Source organism: Sus scrofa, chromosome 2 (assembly GCF_054392235.1).
Source record: "Sus scrofa isolate SSC_HxYL_T2T_F1_AM1 chromosome 2, Sscrofa_HxYL_maternal_Yorkshire_Landrace_v2.0, whole genome shotgun sequence".
Classification (NCBI taxonomy): Eukaryota; Metazoa; Chordata; class Mammalia; order Artiodactyla; family Suidae; genus Sus; species Sus scrofa.
Genome location: NC_139384.1, coordinates 85,540,844 through 85,552,865, shown reverse-complemented (window position 1 = coordinate 85,552,865; position 12,022 = coordinate 85,540,844). Strand labels below are relative to the sequence as shown.

At 55.1% G+C, this 12,022-nt stretch overlaps 2 protein-coding genes across 18 annotated transcripts in view; one reads left to right on the top strand and one right to left on the bottom strand.

The window, feature by feature from the left end:
- MFSD12 (major facilitator superfamily domain containing 12) overlaps positions 1 to 10,249 on the bottom strand; it is a 25,877-nt gene extending 15,628 nt beyond the window's left edge. For 2 of the 10 annotated variants that reach the window (XM_085013273.1, XM_085013272.1), the window contains exons 1-4: positions 9,697 to 10,249; positions 8,418 to 8,502; positions 7,321 to 8,324; positions 6,413 to 6,663 (exon numbers count right to left, since the gene is read on the bottom strand). In XM_085013273.1, the coding sequence (XP_084869399.1) occupies positions 6,413 to 6,536 (124 nt within the window). In that variant the 5' untranslated portion in view covers positions 6,537 to 6,663; positions 7,321 to 8,324; positions 8,418 to 8,502; positions 9,697 to 10,249. Of the gene's footprint in view, positions 1 to 6,412; positions 6,664 to 7,320; positions 8,325 to 8,417; positions 8,503 to 8,943; positions 9,012 to 9,696 lie in introns of all 10 variants that reach the window. The other 8 variants (XM_021084115.2, XM_085013271.1, XM_085013277.1 and 5 more) reach the window with 6 other exon arrangements.
- On the top strand, positions 6,519 to 12,022 carry HMG20B (high mobility group 20B). Of its 8 annotated transcripts, none has more exons than XM_021084117.2 (10): positions 6,519 to 6,636; positions 6,903 to 6,958; positions 7,411 to 7,519; positions 8,021 to 8,224; positions 8,938 to 9,058; positions 9,388 to 9,434; positions 9,715 to 9,787; positions 10,023 to 10,238; positions 10,811 to 10,955; positions 11,387 to 12,022. In XM_021084117.2, the coding sequence occupies exons 1-10, from the start codon at positions 6,535 to 6,537 to the stop codon at positions 11,397 to 11,399; spliced, it is 1,086 nt and encodes a 361-aa protein (XP_020939776.1). In that variant the 5' UTR covers positions 6,519 to 6,534; the 3' UTR covers positions 11,400 to 12,022. The 8 variants fall into 8 exon arrangements, with proteins under 8 accessions (XP_020939776.1, XP_020939778.1, XP_020939779.1 ...); XM_021084119.2 differs by having other exon boundaries at positions 6,520 to 6,636; positions 10,811 to 10,943; XM_021084120.2 differs by having other exon boundaries at positions 6,535 to 6,636; positions 9,391 to 9,434; positions 10,811 to 10,943.

The following is a 12,022-nucleotide window of genomic DNA, read 5'->3' as shown; positions in this document are numbered from 1 at the left end:
TCCCATGCAGCTAACAAGAGGTAGCTTCAAGATTCCAACTGGGAGTTCCTGCCCTGGAGCAGTGGTTAACGAACTCGACTGGGAACCATGAGGTTGCGGGCTTGATCCCTGGCCTCGCTCTAGGGGTTAAGGATCCAGTGTTGCTGTGAGATGTGGTGTAGGTCGCAGATGCGGCTTGATCTGGCTTTGCTGTGGTTCTGGTGTAGGCCGACGGCTACAGCTCCGATTAGACCCGGGGAATATCCATATGCTGCGGGTGCGGCCTTAGGGGAAAAAAAAAAAAAAAAAAGATTCCAACTGAAGTGCATATGACTTCCAGTATGTTTGTTATTTATTCACTGGCAGGAGAGGGCCCACCTGGAGGGGGAAAGGGGGCTCAGTTTTCTCCCTTTATCAGCCTCCTGTGTGGGTCAGGAATCCAGGGCATCAGCCAGGCAGCCCCTGGGGGCAGCTATCGGCAAGGGGAGGAGAGAGCGTTCAGTGGAAGCTCAAACACATCTCTGGTCCTGTTGGAATTGGCTGTTTTTTTCTGGCCCTGACTCTGCGGGGAAGGCAGGAACAAGGCTGACCCTGACCCTGGGGGAGCCACGGAGCTATTCCCTGCATGTCATTCTTGAATTCATTCATTATTCACGAACTAATTTAAGAGTACATCTGGGAGTTCCCGTCATGGCTCAGCAGTTAGCGAGCCTGACTAGTATCCATGAGGACATGGGTTCGATCCCTGGCCCCACTCAGTGGATTAAGGATCTGGCATTGATTGCCGTGAGCAGTGGTGTAGGTTGCAGACATGGCTTGTATCCTAAGTTGCTGTGGCTGTGGTGTAGGCTGGCAGCTGTAGCTCCTATTTGACCCCTAGCCTAGGAATTTCCATAAGCCTCGGGTGCAGCCCTTAAAAAAAAAAAATCTATGGCGGGGGTAGGGGGGAAGTGAGGGTAAAGGGGGTCCGTTCCAAAGCCAGCCTCAGCTATCGGGCTGGGACATGGGTATGTGCTCCCCGAATAAGAGGGTGGGTCAGATTCACTGGGAAGATCAGAGAAGGCCCTGCCTTGGGAAGGGATGTTGGGAAGGAGAGATAAAGATCCAGCCCTCAAGGTAGCACAGATGGACAGACAGGCTTGTGGTCAGGAGATCTGGATAGCCTTTGATGTCCCCAGAGCAGCCCCAGCCTCTGCAGGCGCCAGACCCGCGTCTCCCCTCCTCCCAGCTGGAGATCAGATGTCCCGTGGCTCCTGTCCAGCCTCAGGAGAGGTGCTTGATCTTCTCTCTGACTTGGGCTAGGATGGTGTGGGGAGGGGATGCGGTGGAGAGGGATGGTTCTGAGGCTCAGAAGAATTTTCCTTAGATCCTAGGGTGGCTGTGGGGGGGTGCAGAGCCAAGATCAAACCCAAGCAGTTTCATGCAAGCCCATTCTGTAAAATGAACATTCTTTAAAGAATTTCTTGGTCCCTAGAATGGGGTTTCCCAGCCTTAGCAGTATGGACACTTGGCACCAGATTGCACTTCAGGGTGGGTGGAGGGCATGGCAGCATCTCTGGCCTCCACCCAGGAGAGGCCAGGAGCAACCTCCCCACCTCAGTGTAACAACCAAAAGTGTCTCCAGGTATCAATCCCCTAAAAGTCCTTCCAACAACCTGATCAAAGAAGACAAGGTTATTGTCCCACTTCACAGAGGGGCAAACTGAGGCACAGAAGAGTTTTGGTAAATTGCCTGAGTCCCACAGCTGGGGCTCAGCGCTGCCTCCCTGAGTTCCTGAGGGTCCAGCAGCAGTAGAGTTGCCTCCTCCTTACCTCCTTAGAGGTCTGAGACCCCTGTCCCCACATCCCTGGGTAGTTGCTACCTCTGTGTTCCCCTTTTGCCTTCTCAGCCCTTTAGTGCCCAAGAAAGCAATCCCCTGAATTAAATCTGCTCTGTTAAAAAAACCTGAGGAAGAGATCCTGTCGTGGCTCATCAGAAATGAATCTGACTAGTATTCGTGAGGACACAGGTTCGATCCCTGGCGCCGCTCAGTGGGTTAAGGATCTGGCATTGCTATGAGCTGTGGCGTAGGTCACAGACACAGCTCAGATCCCACACTGCTGTGGCTGTGGCATAGGCTGGCAGCTACAGCTCAGATTCAACCCCTAGCCTGGGAACTTCCATATGCTGCAAGTGCAGCCCTAAAAAGACAAAAAAAAAAAAAAAAAAAAAAAAAAAAGGCTGAGGAGGGCTGGGGTATCCTGGGAGCACTCACCACACCCTGATCCTTTCAGGGGGTGCAGATAGTTGAACTGTCCCCATGCTGGCAGACAAACATTAAAAACGTAAACAAAGAGTTCCCGTCGTGGCACAGTAGTTAACGAATCCGACTAGGAACCATGAGGTTGTGGGTTCGGTCCCTGCCCTTACTCAGTGGGTTAAAGATCCGGCGTTGCCGTGAGCTGTGGTGTAGGTTGCAGATGCGGCTCGGATGCCTCATTGCTGTGGCTCTGGCGTAGGCTGGCAGCTACAGCTCCGATTAGACCCCTAGCCTGGGAACTCCATATGCCGCGAAAGCAGCCCAATAAATGGCAAAAAGACAAAAACAAACAAACAAACAAACACATAAACAAGAGGTGCCACACCTCAGCAATTTCCTGTCTTCCTACCCACCCTGGAAAATCAGTCAGGGGCATCAGACAGCAGGTTGGGGAAATTTGAAGCGGGAGCTGCAATACAGTCAGGAAGGACCATGAATAGCATCAACCAGGGCTCCTTAAATAGGCAGTAATGCAGTCCCACTGTGGAATGTCACCCAGCACCAGAGGAAAGGAGGCACTGCTCTGCGCCTCACCTATCAAGTCCCTGGGAGAAAAGCCGTGGAGTCGAGTTTTGCAGGTGATCAGGTTTACAGCATGATGGCCATGTGATCACAAAAAGCAGGATGTCGTCTCACATTCCTTATAGGAGTAGGTCCACACACACTTACAAGTGTGTATGGGTGTGTGCGTGTGTTGTGCTTTGCACTCCCCCCCCCCCACATTCCTAGGTGGTAGTCCTAACCCTCAGGACCTCAGAATGTGACCTTATTTGGAGAGAGCATTGTTGCAGATGTAATGAGTTAAGATGAGTCACACTGAAGCAGGCTGGGTCCTAGTACAATATGACTGGTGACCTTATAAAAAGAGGAAATTTGGACATTGACACACATGCACGGGGAACGTCATATGAACATGACAGCAGAGATGCAGTAATATTTCTACAAGCCAAGCAATGTCACAGATGGCCTGGGACCCCCAGAAGCCAGAAGCATGCAGAGACCTTGGGGCATATTCATGGCCTTAGGAGGAACCAGTCCTGACCTTGTTTTTGTTATGGCCGCTGTGGAAGTTCCCAGGCCAGGAAGGGGCAGGGATCAAACCCACTGCTACTCAGTGACGACACTGGGTCCTTAACCGGCTGCAACACAAAGGAACTCTCTGACCACGCCCTTGAACTTGGACTTCTGGCCCCTAGAACTGTAAGACAACAAATTTCTGTTGTTCAGGCCATCCAGTTTGTAGTGCTTTGTTCCTGTAGCCCTAGGACAACACTCATACTGTGTGTGTGTGTGTGTGTGTGTGTGCGCGTGTGCGCGCGCGCAGGAAAAGTTTTAGTAAGACACATATGTAACAAAGCTGATCACGGGGAGGATTGTGGAGGTATACAGCAGCCTGCACTACTTACATCTGGTACAAATAAAATGAATTTGCATATCATTTGCATAGTGAAATTCATTTCAAAACAAAGAGTTTAAGCTATGCTTCCCCGATCTCGCATTTCTAGGACCACAAATGCGGAGACTCTTCCTGGTTTCATACTATAAATATTTCCAAATGAAGCACAGACATAAAGACAAAGAAACTAGCATGAATTAAACTGCATGAGACAGCTGGAATTATTGGTTTTACTGAGAGGTAGAACTTGAGAGAACTTTGCTAAGAAAAACTTATTCATGAATTTGGGGCAAAAGAATCTGCTTTTAGATAACTGTAAAAAGGATGTAAAAAACAGCAAAAATGCTGCAATGATGACATGCTGCTCGTTGGAGCGGGTATGTGTCTGGATTACATGAATTGGAGTGAATGCAATGCAGTTTGGACTAAAGACACTTTGTTTTTCTAGAAAATATCCACGCAGCAAGGCATTTATCTGGATGCCAACAAGCTCCAAACTGCTTTCAAAATCAACCTCAAAACCTTTCAATCCTTTCTGATGCACAAGAAGAGGCCTGAATTTCTGTGTGGTACCTTGGAAGTGAAAGGACAGTTTCTATGCCAACACCAGCCCCATCAATCAAGGTAAAGAGGCGGCGCTCGGACGACGGGCCTTCCCCTAGCTTCTAACGCAGCAGTCTCACCTAGATTGTTTCTAACCCAGCAGAGAGTGGCAAATCCCACAGCTGATGAAGCAACAGAGCAGAGTCTGGAATCTGGGTCTGTCAAGATTCCAGGGCATCACTCATCTTCCTCAGCCTTGCACTCACTCTTAGGAAAACAGGTTTATTGTGATTTAATTCTCTTACTTTACAATGCACCCATTTACAGTGTACAATTCCATGGAACACTATCACTGTATTAACACTGTAGTGTATGAATAGATTGCAGTGTATTAACAGAGAGATGCTACCATCATCACATTCTAATTTTTTTTTTTTTAGGGCCATGTTGCAGCATATGGAGGTTCCCCTGCTAGGGGTCGAATCAGAACTGTAGCTGACCGCCTACACCACAGCCACAGAAATGCCTGATTCTTGACCCAATGAGCAAGGCCAGGGATTGAACCTGCATCCTCATGGATGCTATTCAGGTTCGTTAACCGCTGAGCAATGACGGGAACTCCACCACAGTCTAATTTTAGAACATTGTGATCACCCTGAAAAAAAACCCGTGCCTAATCAGCCCCTTAGTTACTATCCATTCCCCCTCCCCACCAATTCTTTGGCCGCAGGCAACCACTAATCCACTTCCTATCTCCCTGCAGTTGCCTGTTCTGGACACTTCATGTAAATGGAAACACACATTGTTTGGCCCTTTGTGACTGGCACCTTTCACTGAGCCTAATGTTTTCAAGGCTTATCCCGTCATAGCATGAATCAGCAATTTATTCGTTTTAAGGCCAGTAATATTCTATTGGATGGATGGACCACATTATTTCCCTATTAACCAACTGATAGATATTTGGGCTGCTTCCACTTTTTCACTATTGTGAGCATCAGGCTGCTGAAAACATTCATGTGCAAGTTTCTGTATATAGGTATGTTTTTAATTCTCCTGGGTATATCCCTAGGAGTGCAATTGATGGATGGCATGGTAACTCCATGTTTTCTTTTGCTTTTTTTTTCCAGCTGCCAGATTGTTTTTCAAAGCAGCTGCTCTTGCTTGTTAGAAATTTACATGATTCATTCAATTGTTTATTCAATGACTATGTATTAGAGCACCTGTGGGCACTGTTCTGGGTGCTAGGAATACAGCAACGAGCAAACAGGCAGCTCATATGGAGAAAAGATAAGACTGGTGTATGGGGTGGGGTACAAGCCTTGGAAAATATCACTGAAAAGAGGGACATTTAATCTCGGGGAGGGACACTCCAGGTAGAAGGAAGAGCGAGTGCAAAAGTCCAGAGGAGGGAATGAATGAAACGGATGTACGTGAAGAACAACGAGGTCGCTGGTGTGGAGAAAGTGAGGGGAAAAGTGAAGGGAGGTGAGAGCAGGGAGGTGATCTGGACAGATTGTTTAGACTCTAATGAACCATCACGAACACCCAGTGGCCACAACTACCATTCTGGGCGCAGAGGCAACCCCGGTCCATGCTGTGAGAAGATCGGGCTGCTGCCTGGGGTTCCTCAAGATTCCGGGGCAGAGTCTCCTAGCCCTCCACCTTCATGAGGTCCTTGCAGCCTTCCTGTCCCCACCACCTTTCCCCAAATGCTTCCAGCCCAGCTCCCAGTCTCAACCTCGCAGCCTTCTGGTCCTGGACACTACAAAACCCCTATTGCATAAAAGGAAAAGCTGAGGCCCCTGCATCCAGAGGCCTCCGGCTCAGAGCAAGGCAGGACACGACCGCGGCTCCAAGTCCAGTCAATAAATGGGAAACTTCCCCGCCAGGTTTGCTAAGAACATATCCCACTTTGCCGTGGGGAAAGGAGCTGCTCCCAAAGATCAACCCCTTCCCTAGCAACCTGCCGCCAGCCCCATGGCAACTAGGGCCGAGCCCGACACAGCCCACTGGTCCCGGGATCCCGCAGGGGCGTGGAGTCTCCCCTTTACGTACGAAGGAAAAATTCTTGCCGCATCTACTGGCCCTTTAAGAGGCTCCGCCCCGGCGGTGCCTCAAAGCATCCTGATTGGTCCCGAGAGCGGGCCGAGCACAGCCGAACTTGACGCACCCGCCCGCAGCCTTTCCCACTAACCTCCCACGCGGCTCAGCGTCTGCCCCAGCCAATCACCAACGGGCGCGCCGACCTTCATCTGCATGGCCACGCCCCATGGGTAGGGCACACCCAATCCGACCGCTCGCCGAGCCTTTATTAGCATGCCGGGGGCGGGGTGGGGCGGAGCAGGCGGCAGGGGCGGGCTTGGAGCGGTTGGTTGGAGCGTCGCAGCAGCCGAGAGGTCCGGGAAAGTTTCTTTCGAGGTGAAAACAGCCGCAGAAGTCGGGGCCCTGCGAGAGAGCGGGGGGCGTGGGGGTCCCAGGATCAGGGCGGGGCCCCTCCCGAGCCGGGGGTTGCGGACCTGGGTCTCCTGGGGGGCGATCGTCCAACAAAGGATCCCTGGGGCGCCCGCCCTCGAGGGCCTCCCTGTCCCCGGATCCTGCCCCCCCCGGCATTCCGGGGCTCCACAGCCAGACCCCGCCGTCAGCTGCTCGAGAGACCCTCACTCGGCCACGATTGTGCTTTCCAGGTGCGGCCGGGAGCGGCCATGTCCCACGGCCCCAAGCAGCCCGGCGCGGCTGCCGCGTGAGTGCGACATCCCCTCCCCCAGCCCACTCTGGGCTACAGCCTGGGCGCCCCCCAGGTCGCGTAGGAGCTCTTCGACCCCTGCCCCCCACGGTCTTGACTCCCCCAACCTGGAGCAGGCCCTCCCCCTCGGGCCCTCACCAGCTTTTCCCAATTCCTGGGCTCTAGCCTTTAAGGGGTCCCCATCCTCGGATCCTGACCCCCTCAGACCTCTGTTTCCAGAATTCAGGCCCTTAGCTGCCAGTGATACCGTCGGAGGTGGGGGGTAGTGAGGATGATCCCTAGGTTCCAGACTCTCCCAGGTCCCTGTGGCTCCGGTAGTGCCCCTGCTGTCTCAGCCCCCCACCCCCAATCCTGATTACCTCAAACCCCTCTAAGGACTCAGCCCTCGAGCTGCCAGCTCCGCCTTCGGGTTTGGAGAGTGGGGTGACCCTGGCTTCCCGTGTCTCCAGGTCGGCGAGCGGTAAGACTCCAGGACAGCACGGGGGATTCGTGGTTGCTGTCAAGCAAGAGCGCATCGAGGGCCCGCGGGCAGGAGAGAAGGGGTCCCACGAGGAGGAGGTGAGTCCCTGCACTTTGGGGGCGGCGACCCTTAGCCTTGAAGCTCCGCCCCGAGTTCAATATGAATTCGCTGTGGCTCCGCCCACCGACCAGAGTTCCCTCAAGATGCTGAGACCCCGCCCAAGTGCCAAATACCACGCCACCAGAAGCTCCCCTGCCACTCTAAGCTCAGGCCCCGCCCATCGCCGAATGCCAGCTTCGCCCACTGCCAGAAGATCGCCTCCAGTACAGAAACCACGCCCACGCCCAGAGCCCACGCCCACACCACAAGCCTGCCGCATCCATGGGCTGATCCTCTGACCCCAGTCCCTTTGATCCCTTCACCCCTGGCCAGGGTTTTCCTCACCTCACTCTTCCAATCCTGAACTCTGTCCAGGCCATACCTCCAGGCCTCTGGGTCCCACCTCCTGGCTAGGACCCATCCAGGGCCATGCCCCTTCCTCTCTGGGCCCAGCCCCAGCCCTTCAGGCCCCCTCCCAACGGCCCGGTTGGGTTCTGCAGCCGGTGAAGAAGCGCGGCTGGCCCAAGGGCAAGAAGCGGAAGAAGATCCTACCCAATGGGCCTAAGGCACCGGTCACCGGCTACGTGCGCTTCCTGAACGAGCGGCGTGAGCAGATTCGTACTCGCCACCCAGACCTGCCTTTTCCCGAGATTACCAAGATGCTGGGCGCGGAGTGGAGCAAGCTGCAGCCAGCGGAGAAGCAGGTGGGGACTGCCGAGACCACTGACCTCTCTCCATACGCTCAGACACTCACCCGCAGCCACTTACCCCAAAGGAAAGGGTGTGGAGTGTCCTTCCTTCCGCCTGGAGAAGTGACCACCTATTAGCTCTCTCCGGCTTGTTAAAGGGTAGCCATACGCAGGAACAGAGGTAAACCTTAAACAATGTGGGAGTTACCTGGTGGCTCAGCAGGTCAAGGATCCAGTGTTGTCACCGCTGTGGCGTGGGTTCAATCCCTAGCTCAGGAACTTCTGCATGCTGCCTGCGTGGTCAAAAATAAATAAATAAACTACATTATACTAAAGAAGAAGGGTGGGGGCTGCATTTTCGATGGAAACCTGATTTTTAAATCTGGCAATTAATTTTAAAATTGCAAAAATATCAAGGAGAAACAAAAAAACAAAACACACCAGCTTGCACCCTCTACGTGGGATTTCAACAAGCAAAGTGGGTTTGGGAGGGCAGTCCAGCCTGGACGTGGGAGCCTGCAGATAGTCAGACACAAGGAGTGGTTTATAAACGCTGGAATTGGGGTGAAGTAGGTGAGTTCAGGGAGTCAGGAGGTGGCCTGAGTAGCAGCCTGGAGGGTGGGTTTTGTCTGGAGGGCAGTAGGGAGCTGTGGGAAGGGTCAGAACAGTGAGCTGAATGATGGAGATGGGGTAGACTGAGCCAAGCCTTCTCTTGCTGCTCCCGCTAGCGGTACCTGGATGAGGCCGAACGGGAGAAGCAGCAGTACATGAAGGAGCTGAGAGCGTACCAGCAGTCCGAAGCCTACAAGATGTGCACGGAGAAGATACAGGAAAAGAAGATCAAGAAAGGTGCAAAGGGCCCCAGGCACAGCTGAGTGCCTGCTGTGCAACCGGTGACACAGGCAGACCGACCTCCCCCTTCATGGGGCTTTCACGGGCCAATGGGAATGAGACCCACATAACCAGACAGTTGTGAGTGAACAGGCCTGATCAGCGCTCAGATGGGACACACACAGACACTGGGGAGCCCAGGCTTCGAGCTTGACCCAGGAGGAGTAGGGCTGATTGGGGGAGGGGAATGGTGGTGTTCCAAGCAGGGGGAACAGCACATGCAAAGCAAAGCATAGGTTCAGAGGAGGCCTGGGAGGCTGACCCCGCCCTCCTCCCTTCCCCACCAGAAGACTCCGGCTCCGGGCTCATGAATACCCTTTTGAATGGACACAAGGTGAGCTCCCCTCCTCCGAGGAGAACACCTGAGTGGGAAAGGTCTGGAGGTATTTAGACCCCTGGGTGAGCGAGGACCAACGCTCATGGGATGAAGTGAGCTCCCGGTCCACATGTGTGCAAGCGGAGGCTGCGCGGCCACGCAGGGGGAAGGCTCTTAAATGGACTCTAACCCAGGTGGCCTGAGGAGACCCTTCCAAGCTTAGGGGATGACCCAGAAGGGGTTTGGCTGCCCCTCACCCCCCACCCCAGAAAAATGCTACCTTGTCCTGTCGTCCCAGGGTGGGGACTGTGACGGCTTTTCCACCTTCGACGTCCCCATCTTCACTGAAGAATTCTTGGACCAAAACAAAGGTAAGTGCTCACCAGGGGTTCTTAGGAGAGCAGGCTGTGGGAGGGAGAGAGGATGGGCCAAGAGGGCGCAGAGGTGGAAGGCGGCGGGTGCCTTCCTCCCCCGCCCCGGGAGCTGAGGTGGGGCTGGAGGCAGAGCAGTGAAGGAAGGTCTGGCTGATGGGCACAGCTCTGGGTGAAGGCCGAGCAGCGGGAAGGCGGGGAAGCGCCAGGCTCTGACCTGGCTCCCCGCCTGCAGCTCGGGAGGCGGAGCTGCGGCGCCTGCGGAAGATGAACGTGGCCTTCGAGGAGCAGAATGCGGTGCTACAGAGGCACACACAGAGCATGAGCAGCGCGCGCGAGCGCCTGGAGCAGGAGCTGGCCTTGGAGGAGCGGCGGACGCTGGCACTACAGCAGCAGCTCCAGGCGGTGCGCCAGGCGCTCACCGCCAGCTTCGCGTCGTTGCCGGTGCCCGGTGCGGAAGCCCCGCCCCCAACAACTCTCGCACCCCCTCCGCCCCCCACAAGTCCCGCCCCACTGACTTCGACTACCACGAGTCCCACCCCTCCGGCCACGCCCCACGAGCCCCTACCCACCCTCTTCCTGCCTCTGCACAAACCGGCACTTCCCTCTTCCATTCGCCGCGCCCCTTCTGGCCCCGCCCCCCGACTACTCCGAAGCTGTCCCGCCCTCGTTAAGCCCTGCCCGCGCCAGCCCCGCCTATATTGACCCTCCCTCCCGGTCTCTGACCTCTCCTGTTCCCGCCTTCCGCGTTGTGTCCTCACCTGACCAAAGTTCCCCTTCCCCACTAGCCCCCGCCGCCCTCAAGACCCCGCTCTTCCCAACTTCCATCTTCAGACCCCTGCCCACAACTGACCTTAATTTACCCTGGTCCAGATTTACCCTGACCTTACTGAAGCGCCCCAGTAGCCCCCTCCCAAGGACTCCGCCCTTATAGGCTCCCACCCTCTGACTTTTGCTTCTGTGAGGCCCACACCGCGGTGACTCCCCCGCTGGGCTGGGCTGACCGGTCCTCCGCCTCCTTAGGCACAGGCGAGACGCCCACGCTCAGCACCCTGGACTTCTACATGGCCCGGCTGCACGGCGCCATCGAGCGCGACCCCGCCCAGCACGAGAAGCTTATCGTCCGCATCAAGGAGATCCTGGCCCAGGTCGCCAGGTGTGTTCCCTGGCAAGTCTGATCCCCGGGCCGGCTCGTTTCTGGGGTCTGTGGGCGCTGCCAAGTGGGATCCGGCTGCGGGATCTTATTCCGAAGCCACAACCCATGCGGGATCTACCAGGTGGAGCTGGTTTGTTGCAGGTGGCTAATGGCCAGGCCATTGGGGGGCGCTGAATAGACCTAGTGTTCAATTAAAGGCTGCTGGGGGGGGGGAATCTGCCAACACCCCCTTGCGTGTATAGGGGGGGCACCTGAGCTTCCTGAAAACTTCTAGGTGGTTCACAGCTGCCTAGGATAGGTGGGATCGACTACAGCATCCCCCCAACCCCCCCCCCGCATCTGAAGGATCAGAGGGGAGTGGCCTCTAGGATATCCCAGGATCAGGACAAGGGCTGAGACATGATGAGGATCTCCCATCCTGAATCTCCTCTCTTCTGTCACAGTGAGCATCTATGAGGGTGTTGGCAGCCCCATGGATCCAGAGAAGACCAAGCTCCAGTCCCGACCCCTCCCCCACCCCGTGGAAGAAGGGGTAGGGGTCCCTTGTTTGGGGCCAGGCCCAATCCTGCACCTTGGGGGCTCCAGCCCCCCTCGAATTAAATTTCTACAGCATCCCTCTAGCTTTCCATCTCCCCAGCACCCCAACTGAGAAAAGTCACCCACCATGCTCTGCACACACACACACAACCCCAGGGCTTCGGAGGGCAGGTCACAACACGTGGATGTGGGAACACTGTGCATGGGCAGCATAACCCAGGACAGGAGGAGAACCCACAGCAGCTCACACCCACTGTGGGGAGTCACCCTACAGCGGCTCTCCAGGACCAGCCCCCAAACAACAAGGCAGAGAAAACCCACAGCCGACACACTGGGACTCCTGGCAGGTGTAACCATAAGTGCCCACACAGGCTGGCACCCTGCAGGGACACACCCATACTCTGGCAGGGGGCCCTCTGCCTGTCGCCTTCACATTCCTCCACTCCCACACTCATTCAGCTGAGGGGCCCTCCTGGAGGCAGCCCTTTGACCACCACTCAATCTGGACTTTTTAAATTAAAAAAGTGGAATTTGAATTTCAA